The sequence below is a fragment of the Lycorma delicatula genome, chromosome 8, assembly GCF_047948215.1.
Source record: "Lycorma delicatula isolate Av1 chromosome 8, ASM4794821v1, whole genome shotgun sequence".
Taxonomy (NCBI): domain Eukaryota; kingdom Metazoa; phylum Arthropoda; class Insecta; order Hemiptera; family Fulgoridae; genus Lycorma; species Lycorma delicatula.
Genome location: NC_134462.1, coordinates 136,056,664 through 136,073,362, shown reverse-complemented (window position 1 = coordinate 136,073,362; position 16,699 = coordinate 136,056,664). Strand labels below are relative to the sequence as shown.

At 29.9% G+C, this 16,699-nt stretch overlaps 2 protein-coding genes across 20 annotated transcripts in view; one reads left to right on the top strand and one right to left on the bottom strand.

Moving 5' to 3' along the window:
• Positions 1–7,525, top strand: part of LOC142329301 (exonuclease mut-7 homolog) — an 81,484-nt gene extending 73,959 nt beyond the window's left edge. For all 6 annotated transcript variants that reach the window (XM_075373754.1, XM_075373755.1, XM_075373759.1 and 3 more), the window contains one exon: positions 596–7,525. In XM_075373754.1, coding sequence (XP_075229869.1) covers positions 596–742 — 147 coding nt within the window. In that variant the 3' untranslated portion in view covers positions 743–7,525. The remainder of the gene's footprint in view (positions 1–595) is intronic.
• A 1,359-nt stretch (positions 7,526–8,884) lies between these two features.
• The window catches only part of LOC142329303 (2-(3-amino-3-carboxypropyl)histidine synthase subunit 2-like), a 30,144-nt gene continuing 22,329 nt past the window's right edge, over positions 8,885–16,699 (bottom strand). For 2 of the 14 annotated variants that reach the window (XR_012757448.1, XM_075373765.1), the window contains exon 8: positions 8,885–9,582. Coding sequence is in view for 6 of the 14 variants with exons in the window: in XM_075373765.1 (XP_075229880.1) it covers positions 9,539–9,582 (44 nt within the window). In the remaining 8 variants the exon portion in view is untranslated. Of the gene's footprint in view, positions 9,583–15,234; positions 15,567–16,699 lie in introns of those variants that run through there. The other 12 variants (XR_012757449.1, XM_075373767.1, XR_012757450.1 and 9 more) reach the window with 10 other exon arrangements.

The following is a 16,699-nucleotide window of genomic DNA, read 5'->3' as shown; positions in this document are numbered from 1 at the left end:
CTAATTCATGGGTAATATCCCACCAAGGAACTGAAATATGTTTTTCATATAAATTCACATACAAGTAGTAAAAAAAAAGTAACTTTTTTAATCTGAGGCTTTTACCATTCAAGCCACATAATTTATTCCTTTCATCCAATTAACATGAAAACAATTTAATTTATATTTGTTAGAAGTGAAAATGATTATTACCAAAGAATAAATTCTTAACTTTTTTTTCCTTTTACATTATTTATTGCACTTTTGTGGTTGTGACAATTTTATGTGTTAAAAGGGTAATATAAAATGTACATTGTTGATGTATGAATTGTTTGTAATGTTGTTGAATTAATGTGGTCTTTCATGAAATTCATTGAAGTTGGATAAGAAATAACCTGAAAATCACAATTTACAGTAGTCAAACAGCAGAAAGTAGAATTTTGGAATTTTCAGCCCTAAGATCAAATAGTATCTGTATGTGTCATTGGATTTTTTTTAGATTGTTTGATTCTACGTCTAAGATTTTATAACATTTTTATAATTTTCATATTTTGTAAGATAAATTTTCAATTTAATTTCTGTTACAATTGTTATTATATGTATTTTCTTTCTGTAGGTTGAAGACATTCCTGCTGAAGTCATAGATCGCTTTAATATATTCTATATTTGTGAAACGTGTGGAAAGTGTTACTGGGATGGAAGTCATTTTGAAAATGTTTTGAAAGGACGTCTTCAGAAAATTATTGACTCATCAGGTTCATAATTAATATTTTTAGATGAACCCTGTATTTTACATAAAGATTATATGTAAATGGAAATAAAAAGAAAGTTTATTATTCAAATTTTAAAAAATGACTATCATATATATTTTTATATATTTTACTTCTTAAGTCCAATTCTTTATTTTCATTTTTTAATTTACTATAATCTTTGATATGATTACTTTGAGAAAAGGAATTAAAAACTTTTTTTAACACAATCACTGAAAAAAAATTTTGTTGTCAACATAAATGTAGTATTTACAGTATAAACATAATAATAACACTATGTAATTTTTTGGTATGTAATAATATTGCTATGTTAACACATGCAAAGTAAGTAAATAATAAATATTAAATACTTGTAAAATCAATATTTTAATGAAAACCTGCCCAGTTATCTTAGCTATTATAGTAGATAATATACTTTACATTCATTATTTGCAATCTTAATAGTTATATTTTTTACCCTATATACATTTAAAATTCTACTTTTTTGCCAGTAATGGTGTTAAGTTACCTTCCTTTATGTACCATCATTCTAGAAAAGGTATTAAATAACAATTCAAAAATCTAACAAGCCAAAAATTTTTTTTGGCTTGTTAGATTAACCTTGAAGGTGACCTAGACAGTCCTTATACACCTTCAATAGAAGTGCTGTTGAAGCCGCTTCACTCGTTTGATCAAGTGAAGCGGCTAATTCTCTTCCTACATGTGATATCAGGCTCTGTAACACTAGTACAAGAACCCAGCAATCAAGATATGGAAGAGAGAAGAGCAAGATATAAAACTGAATGTCTAGGTTATCATCAGTTTAATGAATAGTAGCAAAGGCTAAAATTAAGGCTTACTTCAACTTGTATAGTTACAAGTTATCATCTCTTCATATGTTAACTTGCTAGAACTGAAATACATTTAAATTTAAAATGATACTTAATTAAATCAAATTAAACTATAACATAATTATACATTTGCATCACTCTTGATTTGCCAACAAAACAAAACAGTTATTACGTACAAGTAATTTAGTAAATTAGGTATTTACTTAATAACTACTTTGTTTTGCTGGCAAATCAGAGTGATGCAAATCTATAATTATGTTATAGTTTAATTTATTTAAATAATTCTGTAAGGGACACCTTCCAGCATCATCGATCAAAACTCTTGCTCCACTGCCATTATGTGTCCTCTTTGTGGCCTTTCTTTGTTAGTAGCTAAAGCCTATTCAATTTAGTTTAACAGATGACCAACATAAACAGACTGCTTGCTGTATATCTCAGCAGCGAACGTGTTAATGTAAGGTTTTGTTGTTCAAATCAATATTTTTTACTAATCATACAATTACATATTTTAAATCATACAATTATGTATTAAGAAGTATGTGTGTTAATATAGTATGAAGTATTTTTAATACATAATATTATATTGTATCTTGTTCTGAATTTTTATTCAAAGCGTAACATTTTGTCTGCAAAGAGCATAATAATAAAATTATTATTTTTATGCCTCATTATCATTAGTATGAGACATTTTTAAAAAGTAAGGGCTGAAGAATAAGAGCAATAAAAGTAATAACAGAATTTCAGAAATTGGAATTAGTGTTTAATTTCATTAACTGAATAGTTTTATGTTTTATTATATTAAATAATATATTTCATTAGTATAAATTTATGAGATACAAGAATTCAGTTAATTTCAATAATGCAATATTTGTCTTTCTGTGTCAGATTAATTTTAAAACTACATGATAGATTTTTATGTGATTTTTTATAGCAAAAATTTATTGTTGTGCTTTCATGTTAGTGAACTGAGCAGTGATTAAAAAAAATACTAAGCAAATTCTGCTTTTATATATAACTTGAAGTCCAGTAAAAACTGTTTTATAAAAAGTTGTTTGTTTAAATGGAAAATGTTTGTTTAAAAAAAAATGTCAACAAAAAATGTTTATAAAAACTGAAACATAAAAAAAATCTATAACATATTTATTTTGGATCTAAATTTTTCTTTATTATAAATTTTGTTATCTTATTTTGGAAGAGAATAAACATTTTAATTGCTAATGTACATAGTACTTATTTTCTTAAAATGTCTCATTCACGGATTATGTTCATGAGAAAGACTATTTTAATTTTATTTTACTTTCTTTGTTATAAAACACATACTCATCATCAAGTTGGACTTTGTTTTAAGACTGGTGTGTAATTTAGGAAGTAATTTTCAGAACGTGTTTTGTCACAGTAATCCCACTTTTCAGGAATAACAAAAAACTGATATTTCAATTATGCTCTTACCTATTTAAGAAGAAAAATTCCTACAAAACCTTATAATTACTCAAAAACAACATTTTAATACGGCTCAGAGATATTTTTCTTTCTACAAATTTATAATTTTCAATTTAAATTAGAACAAAACACGTTTTGAAGCGACCGGATGGACAAAACATACTTTGTTTGAAATGGCCATGTTTTATTTGCTAAAAATAATAATCGACATGTTTCTGAAAATAAAAGGTTTTACATTCTCATTGTCATTGTCATTGTCATTTGTCATTGTTATATTTTAATAACTAGTAGGTTTTATACTAATATTTGACAAAACTAATACTTTTAATGTTTTTAAATGTGCATTTCACTTCGTTCATTTTCCAAACAGTCACAAGTTTTCTCTTCTTCCGCTTCATTTTCAGCTGTTAAATTGTCATAATGAACACTTTTCTACCATTCTAACTGTTGCTCATTGTTCTCGTTGAAGGTTAACATTACCTTTTCAAAACATTTTCCAAACAGTCACAAGTTTTCTCTCCTTCCGCTTCATTTTCAGCTGTTAAATTGTCATAATGAACACTTTTCTACCATTCTAACTGTTGCTCATTGTTCTCGTTGAAGGTTAACATTACCTTTTTTCCTTAATAAAATGAACTTCTCATTGTCTGACTCAAATCTGTTGTTTATCAAACCCTTAACAATAATAGATTTTTCTTCAATATTGTTTCTAAGGGTACTGGTATTTTTCTTCTTTTTGGGTTTCTTTTCATTTTCCAAAACATCTCCCTTCTCCTTTGCTTTTATTACAGTGCATTTTAAATCACTAATGCTTTCAATTTTTTTAAGAAGTATTAAGACTTTTGGTGTTCAACAAGTGCCAATTTTCACTTAAGATCTTAATTTTAATTATTTGGTCGATGCTACCATAACATATATTCAAGTGTTACCAAGTTATTCAACCAAGTGTTATTCAAGTGCTAACCTCATATCATGAGGAAGGAAGAATATTCACTCTTCCTTCCTCCCTCATGATATGAGGTTTTTCCTTAACATTTTCTCTGCTCTGTTAAACACGCTATCCGCAGGCAAAAAACTATGCCCAAAAACTGGTAAAACACAATGGTTTTGTAAATAGAAGTCTCTGTTGTTTGGAGGAAACGAATAAGAGTTCTTAAAACAATATTGTTTTTGTTTTGCGATATACACTCGTCACAGAACAGACGAAGAACATTATTTCCTTGAAAATGAGTAGTTTTAAGGTGGGCAAAATGTGCTGAGGAAACTTCAAACTTCCTTTACCAGTTTGCTCCTCTGTCCCTCGGTAAAAATTTAGGGTTTTGTAGCCAGATTTGTGATACATAAGTTATAAAAATTGATTTGTCTGGCGTAGTAAGCTTCCTGACTAGGACAGTTTGGCATTGGTTGGATCTGCTGTAAATCAAAATAGTAACCGGTAGAATTAAGGTACATCATCTTTTGTGTTTGTGTGTAAAAAGTTTTGGCTCTTTGTGAGTGTACTCTTTTTTTCTACCATTAGCTGCATTCTTTCCTGGGAACCCGAAAAAGCATTTTTAATCTTTTCTTTTAACAAACTGCTAGTATCTGATGCAGGGGAATTTGAAAACAATGTTGAATTCAGTAACAAATACCTTTCAAAACATGTTGCATTTTACATGCAATTCTTCGTTACCCTGCTGACTGTACATGCATGTTACTTCCTAATACTGAAATCAGATCTCACGTATATTCGTTTAGACTTTACTCTATTGTAGTGAGATTCAGTTACTCAAAGTTCTTGATAAAGTCCCTTACAATTTCCTTTTTTGCTACCGTCTGACAACTTTTACATCTCTTTCCCATCTTTCTTCTACAGCCTGTCCAGAGTGTACTTTGTGAATAATATTATCTAATCTTATTCAACAAAGTCCTGTTACAAAAAAAAAGCTTTTTGCAAACAGACACCTTTTGATTATTTACTGCATGTAAACAGTAAGTAACACTGAAAGCATGTTCACTACCTGGCTTTTGTTTTTTGCTTTAGATAACAGGCCTAGGCCTATGACGTTTTACTTAGTTTGCCTGAAAAGTTAGCAATAATGTTATCTTGCCTTGTTTTATCTGACTTTTTATAATAATTTTTTTCAAAGTTTTTTAAATGTCTATGTCTAAAGCTAACGGAAGAAGATTTTTTTGTGTTGTGAAGACAAGGGTTAAACACTAAGACCCTTCTGGGTTGAGAATATCTCAGTTTCTTCTTCCTTTTTTTATCCTTCTGTACCTTTCCTTTTCCTCTTCCTACTTCCACTACTAAAATCACCAACACTAACACTTCCTAAGTGGACAGAACACTGTTTGAAATAAACACAGAACATGGACAAAACATTATTTGTTCAAAACCCTAGTTTTGTTTACTTGTTTAGGTTGGACTAATTTTTTTTTAGAAGCAAACAATATACTACATGCTATAGGAATTATAAAGAAGGGACCAGTGATACCAATAACTCACTTTTTTATTTTTTGTGACAAAACATGTTTTGAAAGTTACCTCCTCAATAGTTTATTTAAAATATGTTTTTTGTTATGTTGTTAATAAATTGTGATGAATATTGTTAACCCTTGAATGCGAGCAATAGCAATAAAATATAATATACACCAGATTATGTCAAGACTTACTTTCTTATCCTGTTTAGCCTCCGGTAACTACCTTCAGATAATACTTCAGAGGATGATATGTATGAGTGTAAATGAAGTGTAGTCTTGAACACCAGTATCCACGATCTAGTATTCAAGTCCATGTAAAAATAACTGGCTTTACTAGGACTTGAATGCTGGAACTCTCGACTTCCAAATTTGGGAAGACGCGTTCACCACTAGACCAACCCGGTGGGCTATGTCAAGACTTAGGTTACTGTTTCATCACTACTTTAATCCACTGCCTGTATTCAACTGTCATCAACTGAGAAGTATTACAAAATAAAAAATTGTGTATTTTTATTATTTTGAAAGGTATCAGAATAATTTCAAAGCAATGCCTGTAATTTTTTTAGCTTTTAATGTTAAAAAAAAAAATTTGAGTGCAAAATGTTTGACCTAACTTGTATTTTTATAAGCCATATATATATTGGCACATTAATTAATTTCCAAACCATCTGTAACTAAAAAAATTTCTATACAAATTTGTTTAAAAATTTATATAAGAAATTTATAACAGGAATTTAAATTTTTATAAAAATAACTATTAAAGAAAACCCTGCAACAACAAATTATAACAAAATCCATAATGTTTCACAATATCTGGAATTATATGTATATTTGTAAATTGACATTAGTCAATTACAAATGTCAATTTGTCATTAGTAATTTTTACATTAGTAAATTTTTTTGGTTAAAATCAAAGGTGAAATAAAATTATGAATTATTTATATTCCGTAACATAATTTATTACAAAATATGAATAATTTCATAAAATATTTAGTATAATTATATAGTGTTCATTTTATTTATAATTTTATTTCACCATTTGTATTAAACATTTCGGGGAGAAGACAAAAACTATTGTTACAATCCTGAATTAACAAATTAACCTGTTTAACAAAAACTATTGTTACAATATCATGAATAGCCTTTAGTGCTACATACATATATTTTTTTTTAATAAAAAGTTCTCTTTATTATTATACTATAACAAATAAAGATGGCTATATTTCAAAAAAAATTTTGATTTTTTTTTAAATTACTGTTTGTCGGTTGTAGAATTCAAGATATTTAGGATTGTATTTGAGTTCTCATTAGTTGATATTATTGGACAGAAATAAAATGAAATTTTAACATATAATTAAAATTAAGTTAAAAATAATAAATAAATAAAACATTAGCAGGTTGTTGTATTTATCTAAATTTATTTAGTTGGAATAAATTTGTAAAAATTAACATTACTTTGAAATCATTAAATTATTGATTTTTTTAAGTAAAGCTAAATTACTATTGTTATAAAGTAAATTACTATTGTTATAAATTTGTAATTTATTTTTATTATTGTTGATTACATTTTTAAATATACAGTCAAATTACTGTGAGAGAGCAAACTAGTTTTGCTTCATACTGGTATGAAAAAGATTAAAAATCAAACAAAAATATTTAATGCAAATTGTTATAAAATTAAGAAACTTCAGTAAAAAGAAAATGTTACATTAATCTAACCTAGTTTTGTTTCTCAAGCTATCAGCTAAATTAGTGAATTAAATTACTATTTTTCAGAACTCCATACAATAAAAAACTTCTGAAACTAAAATTGTACAATAACGTATAATCTGAATGAAGTATGTTACAATATACTCAGTATACCCATCATAAGCAGACATTTTATTATTATCTGTTACCAAACGGTTAACTAGGTATTACCCATTTTTTGTTTTAGTATTGTGTTAACACAACATTTGGTCATATGTATCTAATTGTTGATTAAAATTTATTAATAAAATCTAGCTAAAAACATAAATAAATAAATACAAATTTTTTACCTTACATGCTGTCTTTTTCTTTTCCCGTTTATTATTGAAGCATTTTCATAATGTACACAATTTCATCAGTAGATTCAGCCATCACTGTTGAGTGATGGCTAAGTCAGAATGGATGGTGATGGTCACTGGGAAAGAAGTGATAAATATGATTATCTCATGCTAGTAGGAAATCGGTTTTCAGCTTTCACCCAAGAAGATTCAATTGGTCGCAGTCTCGGGTAGGATTTTGTTCAGGGTTGGAACCACGGTCTCCTACCCTTTCCCTACAGTGAAGTATCTCAGCATATGAATAGATAAAAACCACACCATACCATTTGTTATACAGGTAATATAGCGCAATGGGCTATGCTACCTGTGCTGTGGTTGTACTTGCTCCCCAGACCTCCTCAATCAGAAGATAGAGGTGATGAATAGAGGGCAGGTAAGGTGGATACAGAGGCATCAGTTGTTTGTAGGTGATAAGAGAGATGGGATCAGTCGATGAAGAGTAGATGGACATATTGTGGATACCAATGTTCTTTGGTGGTTGGGTTTCAATTTACTGCACATCTCAGGATTACTCAACCTGACACTGTACAAGACTACACTTCATTTAAATTCATACATATCATCCTCTGAAATAATACTGCAGCGGTTCTGGAGGCTAAACAGAAAAAAGAAAAAATATTGACCTACAAACTGATCCTGAACTTCTGGAAATGGCTGGACTGCCAGCCTGGGGAACTGGGTGTGAGTTAAACTAATTCCTGTTGGGTCATGGTTGCTTTAAAGCATACCTGTGCAAGTGGGCATTGAGACCCTCCATAGTGTGCGACTATTGCAGAAGAAAGAGTACTGCAGAATTCATGATGTTCAAATGCGACCAGAGATTTTGGCCTGCTTATCCCACATAACATTATGATGCAGCATTAGGCATTATGATGCAGCCTGTACAGGCGTGGCACAGTGCCACAATTGTTGGTCAGAATTAACTGCTTAAAGATGGCAAAAGAAGTAGAGGGGTTAACAGTTCCCTCTGATTTTCCAATGGGACTGTGAACATACTCAAAGGAGAAATAATCAACAAGAAAAGATACATGTTGAAGTTAAAAAGTATAATAAAAACAAACATTCTATGTGCATTATACTAAATAAATTATGAATTGAATGTTGAATGTTAATTCAACATATTCTCTGAATCTATTCTCATTATCAAATTTTAATGACTCATTATATTATTTTCTAATTTTTATTTTACATACTTTTATGGAATATTTGAGTTTTATTTTTGTTAATTTCTTATATTAAAATGTCTTCATTATTAAAAAAAAAAAAAACAGTTTATTAGTGTAGTATAATATTTTACAAGTTTTGAAAAGATGTGATTTTTTTAGAATAGTAAAGAAAAATAGTGCTAATTTGATATGACATTTAAGCACAGATGTTATTTAATGAAAAGTAACTTTATTTTAAAAAAACATCATACCTCTACAATTTGTGAATATCTAGTAATAAATATGTCTAATCTTAATCATTTCACATCATGATTTGGCATCAATTCACACACAAGTGCACTACACATTTTTTTTTTTATTCTTCATGAAACCAAACCAATATTATTGGTTTAATGAGTTAATTTTTTATGGTACATTCATTTTTGAGTCGTTTTTGACTATTATCTAAAGATTTTTAATTGGGTTTAAATCTGGGGAGTTGCCTGGCCTCAGGAGCACTAATTTTTTGATCTTCAAAAGTTTTTCCAGTTTTTTGGCAATTCGCATGGCACCAAATCCAGTTAGAACACTGTTGCCTTGTGGGAATTTGTTTTGAAGTTATGTCAAACACTTTCCACAATGTACGTCAAATAATGTCCGCGATCATGCCCAATATTCTAAATACTGTAATCCATAGAGTAACTTCCGTTAAACAAAATGCACTGATTCACTTATTCAAATAATTATTTTATGTTTATTTGTTTACTCTATCGCATATTTAATTGTATTATATTTTTATATTCATTACAGTGTTTTGTTGTATTTTATAATAAATGAGATGAGATGAACAAGTTTGTGTGAAGTGAATCTGAGTGAGCAATACAATAATATTAATAAAATGCACATAATAACATCAACTGTACTTAGGCTAACTAGATATACAGCTGTAAAAAAGAAGAAAACAAGACAGTACCAAAATATATCATAAGAAATATCAAGTAAATAACATATGGAGCTGAATAATAACATACTGCCCGCAAAAAAATCAATGATTCTTTCTTAATGTTATAGTAAAATATCATAAGTAATAACACAATGGTAACATTAATGGTTTTTGATCTCTAATTTCAAAATTGTACATGAAAAATAAATAATTTAATATTACATTGACATATGTTAATAGTACATAAATTACAGTCTTACAAGAGAATATGTAATTATACAATCATAAATATTAAATATAAATATTAATACAGTATTTATAAAAATAATTATTTATATGTTACAAAAAGATAGTAATGCACATAAGGTCATTGTAATACAAATGAATGCTAGACCAATTCAAACAATTATAACGTATTGAGTTATTGTTCTGAGTTAGGATTCAGCAGTACATATAATAATTAAATAGAGCATAACATATTGTATGAACATAAATAATAATAATGTATTATATGCCTTTAGAGTCATAGATCATTTTGATTCATGACTACAGAGATTGATCTATGACTATATCCTTAATAAATATAGGATATGTCTTAAGTGTTGTGTTGTTAGTGCATCCAATGGCCCGAGCAATCATGATGCCATTGGATATTTTGTGCCCAACATTACTGTGGATGCATAAACCTGGAACTTCTTCAAAGTGTTCCTGGGGCTCAACTAGACTGAAGATGAATTCAATGGCCAGACTAAGCTTAATGCCATTGACACTATACCTAGGATCATGTGGATCTAGGATTTCTTTTAAAAGTGTTGTTCCTGGGGCTCAACTAGAGTGAAGATGAATTCAATGGCCAGACTAAGCATAATGCCATTGATAAATATAAAAGTGTACGAGTTCTTAGGTACCTATTCCAAGACTAAATAAATATAATTTTATAATAAACATATATATCATCTTACAATTGAAAACAATTGTCTAATAGTTGTCAAGTGTACATCTGTTCACTGGCTGCTAATTCTCGATTTAAATCCATAGCAGTTAATTTTTCACAATACAACACTACAGTAACTGCGAAGCGCACAGTTCCATACAAAAACTTTTGTATCTTTCATAAACTGGGGGATTGCTACTGAAGTTAAGGTTAAGGCTTGTATATTGTACAATTATAAAGAAAGAATTTAAAAAAAAAGAATTCATTATATTAAATGTTATCGATAATATCAAGTGGAAATAGCGGGTGCTGCAGTTTCACAGTGCCTATACACAAGCCGCCACTGTCTTATTTTTGGGATTCTTTTAGAGAAAATAGAATCAACCAAGCTTACCCACATTGTTATTCGATTTATTTTCAATCAAAAACACACGGGACTTTTAGCCTACTTGACCGGTCTGGCGAAAGAAATCGAAGCATCTAAAAAGTTATTCACTATAACTTTTTTCACTAATTCTCCATGAAGTAGCTGATGCTATGGATAGAACAAGAGTGTTCTCTTGTATTTTTCGTGATAATACTTATCTACTGAGTGACTGGCTCAGGATCTCTCCTGAGCCAGTCAGTCTCCTCTTGCATGACTGCAGGGCTCCGTGTACCAGGAATTTGCCACCCAATGGAAATGACAATTTCCATGCGCATACCTCAGCTTGCACATGTGCGCTGCATCTGTTCTTAATTTGCTTCATTGTTAACTCAATTATTATTCCCTTAAAACTAATTTACTTCTTTTCGCTCCATGCTATTACACTACTTTCCTCTTTAGAAAAAGTGTTGTATATACGTCACTTGGATTACTAAATCACCCTCAATTCTCCTTATGTATGCAACAATTTGGCACTATAACACAGGTTGGGAAGCACTGATGTAATGTAAGGTTGTTTACTCTGAGAATAATAGCTACCTAACAGACATACATGAAATTTTGTAGTATATGAAAACTTTGGTCCTTCTGATGCATCCAAATTTTTTGTTGCATTGAACTTGTATTTGGCTATAATTTGAGCTAGTGGTTGAGTGTGTACCATACTAATGTTTGACTGTTTGTAGATTAATATTTCTGCAACATTTGCTCTTAATAGAACATGACTCATTATTTAGCTTTCTTTACAGAATTTGGTACTCTGTTAGATTTGACAAGCACCTGCCTCATCAGGGGCCCCTCAAATCTTATTTGTTCCGGTTCTGGAAACGACTGCTAGTAACAACTAGCACAATGGATACTAACAAGTATCCTTATAAGCGAGCGTTTGGCCTAGTTAATTCTAGTAGTTGCTGAGTGACAGGGAGCTTTATAGGCCGCTGGCTGTCCATACTTGCTGCGAGCAGTCGTCATGTTTGTAGGCATGCTCATACATTTAGCAGTAGCTAATGCTCATACATTAGCATGCTTATACATTTAGCTACTGCTAAATGTATGAGCATGCCTAAAGATTTAGATAAATACATAAAGATTTAGATAATCTGACTTTGTAGAGTATTCTGGTGGAAAGTGTCGGAAGCCAATGATTAGAGGAAACAGCCCAAGCTTAAACGGGGTAGTTCTGTTGAAGTGACGGAGGTAAGAATTAATGCTTCCTCAGGAGAAGAAGATCAAGCAGTGGCCGGTGTTTCCACCTGAGTTCCACAAGATAATCTGTTTGATGAGTTTTTTTTAGGGGAAATGGGAGGGCAGGTAGCTCTGTCAACTTGGTTAGGTACTTTGAGAATCAGTATGATCAATATTTCAGAAGAATTCCCCCCCCCCCACCACCACCAAAGAACACTTAATTTTTTAACCAATCAGCCAAAAATCTATTTATTTTTAATATCCAATAAGAATTAGGTGGGAATTGCATGTTTCAAAACAGCAGGAAATATTGATATTAACAATAACCGGATTGGAGAAATAACACACTAACATGCTCTTTTATACTGGTCGTTTTAAACATTATCCATATTAACATATTTTACATATTAAAAATATAAGCATTATTGCTTATAATTATAGGAAGCGAGCGTAGGTTAAGTTTGGTTAGATTATATTCATAAACCCACCGGATTGGTGTACTGGTGAATGCGTCTTTGCAAATTAGCTGATTTGGAAGTCGAGAGTTCAAGTCCTAGTAAGGCAGTTTTACTTTATAAAATTACTTTTATACAGATTTGAAAACTAGATCGTAGATACCGGTGTTCTTTGGTGGTTGGGTTTTAATTAACCATACATCTCAGGAATGGTTGAACTGAGACTGTAAAAGACTACACTTCACTTACACTCATACATATCATCCTCTGAAGTAATTAAAGGTGATTCTCAGAAGCTAAACAGGAAAAAGGAAGGAAATTATATTTATAAAATAAAAAAATATAAATGGTAATAAAGGGGGGGAAATACCAATTGAGCAATAATCAGATTAAACAGAATACAAAATAATGAACTATGCAATCTTGTTTAGATATATGAGTGTCAACAAGGACAAGTTCATGAAACTTTTATTTGTTATATTATTGTCATGTTTGTGAAACAGATTCATAATATTGGTGTGTACATCTTTGATTATTCATATTTTAGATCAACATTTTATCTTGTTTACTATCATGTCATAGATTTTAAATTACGTATATATAAAGATTTTATAGAAAATTTTAAATTTAATAAATAAATTATTACACTTTAATTAAAACAGGTGACCCGTAAGTCTCCTAACCCACCAGGTTGGTCTAGTGGTGAACGCGTCTTCACAAATCAGCTGATTTGGAAGTCGAGAGTTCCAGCATTCAAGTCCTAGTAAAGGCAGTTACTTTTATAAGGATTTGAATACTAGATTGTAGATACCGGTGTTCTTTGGTGGTTTACACTCATACATATCATCCTCATTCATTCTCTGAAGTAATACCTGAACAGTAATTCCCGGAGGCTAAACAGGAAAAAGAAATGAGACCCTTAAGTCTCCTAGCACCCTTAAGGGAATGGTAGCACTTAATTTAGCGATAACAGCAATTCAATTCATAATCATTTCTAACAACAAATTTTATGTTACATATTAAAAGTTAATAAACAGGGTATATATTCCATTTTAATTCAACAAATGGTCAGTGCATCACTATTTTTGATTTTAATAATATTTGGTATTTTTTCTATATTTAAAAAAAATTTTTTCTTGAATGATAGAGTATTTTTTAATTTGCCGGCATGTAAAAACAGCCATTTTCGTCACTTTTTCCATGAACATTCTTATTTTACAATGCACAGAGGGTCAAAAAGGGTTTTTTGGAAAGTGTAAAGATGGAACTTCATCTTAATGTACTCAAAATTCATTTTGTTACATAAACAAATCTTATAATGTTTACTGAAGTTACATTTACAAACTTTTTTTTTTTTTTAATTTTGGGTCCAATATAAATAATGAAGGACTTAGGGTAACAGGCCTGTTTTTTACCTTTTAACTCAGGTACTAGTAGTACTTATAAAAAAAATTGGACTGTTACTGAGTGTCCTTCATTAAAAAAAATGGCCACCAAATCCTTTGAAAATGTCTCATTTTTTGGGTACAAAAACCACATGTGCGGCAGGTGGCAAAAATCTGAAATGTTTAGAACAATAACTACTTTTTATGTATGTACTTTAAAACCATATAAAACTTATTTTGTTACACAAAGGGGTTAAGGAGTAATGAAGCCAACAAAACTCCAAAACACCATTACTTCTAATCGTAAACAATGTATAAAAAAAAATCCCTTTTGGCACGCCGGAAGGCAGATGTAGATTTCACTAGTGCTAAGTAGGGAATAAAAAACATTTCCACCTTAAATTAAGAAAAACTTCAGGTTTAGTCGATATGACAAAAGTTGCAAATGAAAAAGGGTTTCACATGTTTAGCATACGACAACCTTCATCTTCTTACAATTCCAGCAATATTTTGGTCAGCCCTTGCCGAATTGGTCATATCAAAAATTGTTTCAGACAAAAGTTTTAGCTAATGTTTACAGGACTAATGACCTCTTAAACAAATTCAGTACTGTGCCTATTAAGGAAGGTATGATTCATTTTTGTTTTCGAAACCCAACTTTTTCCACCCCTGGGCCAATGGTTGGTGATATAAAAAAAATTTACTTAGTAAACTTTTAGGCCCTTATCCAAAGAAGTAGGAACTTTAAACAAATTCAATATTTTACTTAATAAGAAAGTAATAGCGTTATTTTGTTTTTTTGATAAAGGCCCCTCCCCCTTTTCCCCACCATGGTCTGATTTTGGCCATTAAAGAACTCAACCGAGATTTTGGGTTGACTTATTTTGAAGGAAAAATTTGAAAGTGATTGGTGTAAAATGACGGCAGTTACCGTGTCCACAAGAAAGTGAAATATATATAACTTTTGAGCTTACAGTAGTTTTGGGTTGTGAAACGCAAAGATATGTCAAAATGTTCTGGAAGTCAAACCATAGTATCCAACGCTTTCTTATGATCTACCTAATACTGATGTTATGTATTTTTTCAGATTATAAAAATACAACTAAACTCATTAGAATGAATAAATTGATAATTAATAAATAGTCAATTACAAAATGATAAACAATTCAAATACATTAACAAGTTGTTTAATTCACGTTTACTTTATTTTACTCTTGCTACTGGAAGTTATGAAAAAATTTTGCACTTTTTGATAACAAACTTAACTAACATAAAGAAGTGCTCCTACAATGTTTTTACAGTTGAACTGATAACTACTCATTCATCTTTGGTGTAATGTTGTGCCCTCTTCCAGTAGTTGATAGAAAAAGCTCTGAAGGCATGAAAATTTTAAAAATATTTTCCAGTTGAACCCATGTTTGATTATCCCTCAATGATTTCTTTAATGAGTACCAGGACTGTGTGGATGGAAAAAGTGTATGCGATATTCCTCTTCTTGAAGTCACTGGTGTGAAATAAATACCAAACTTCATGAATGATTTTAAACTGTTCTAAAAGCCAAATACTCTTGCATATGTCCATGTGCAAATACACACACAGAATTGTACATAACATAAAGTAATGTTTATTTTTTATTTCTATCACATTTTTACTCTGTTATGGGTTTTGAAAATTATTGTCTTACTCTACCTTCAGGCATCCAATAAGTTAGATTAAATACTATATAAAACATATATTAAATAATATATAAAACATTTAAATGTTTTATATACAAAGTTTTATCTTTTACCTTAAACTGCACATAAAAATGAGTTAACTTATACAAATATTGAAATGTGTATGTTACATAAACTGCAATCAAACCAATAAAATAATTTTAAAAACAAGGCTAAAGTATGATTTAGCTGACTGATGAGTTCACTAGGGTACTGTACTAATACACTGAAAACCAAAATACTAATAAAATGTTTTGTAATGATTAATAATGGCTATCAGACCAAAAGCACAAAAAGCTGATTCTATGCTCAAATACAAATTGGACTGGCATCTGTCCAAATCTAATAATCTATCATAATAATCTAATATCTACACATTCTTTAATAGTAGAAATACCAGCAATCATTGTTTAATTCGTTCATCAAAGTGAATGATAATTTTTTTATTGATGAAAGCAAATCTGCTTTCATCAATATCATCCAGTCTTCCTTCATTTAGTTTTTAACACAAATCTTGATCTGCATTAAATGGTAATTTCATTAAACATTTTTCCCAAGAACAATTCTCAGCATCGGTATCTGGACCAGAATCAATCAACAATTAAATAACGTCGATATCATCACCGCTAAAAAAATTACTTACTGCTAGCAGTAAGTAATATTGAATTTCCTACATGGTCATATGTTACATTAACATCTGCACCCATTTCTAATATTTATTTTATGAAATTTAAATTTCTTTTACTCTTCATAAATTTTAATGATAGTGAAACATATCTTACATTTGTAGTCCCAAAATTGTTAAACTTAAAATAGTATCTATATAAAATTGTCTCGCATGACTCCATCATATTTATAGCATGGAAAATAGGTACAATTGGAAGAAAATTTCCTATATGAAGTAGAATTACTTTCAAACTGGCCTTGGAAGCATCTATAAACAA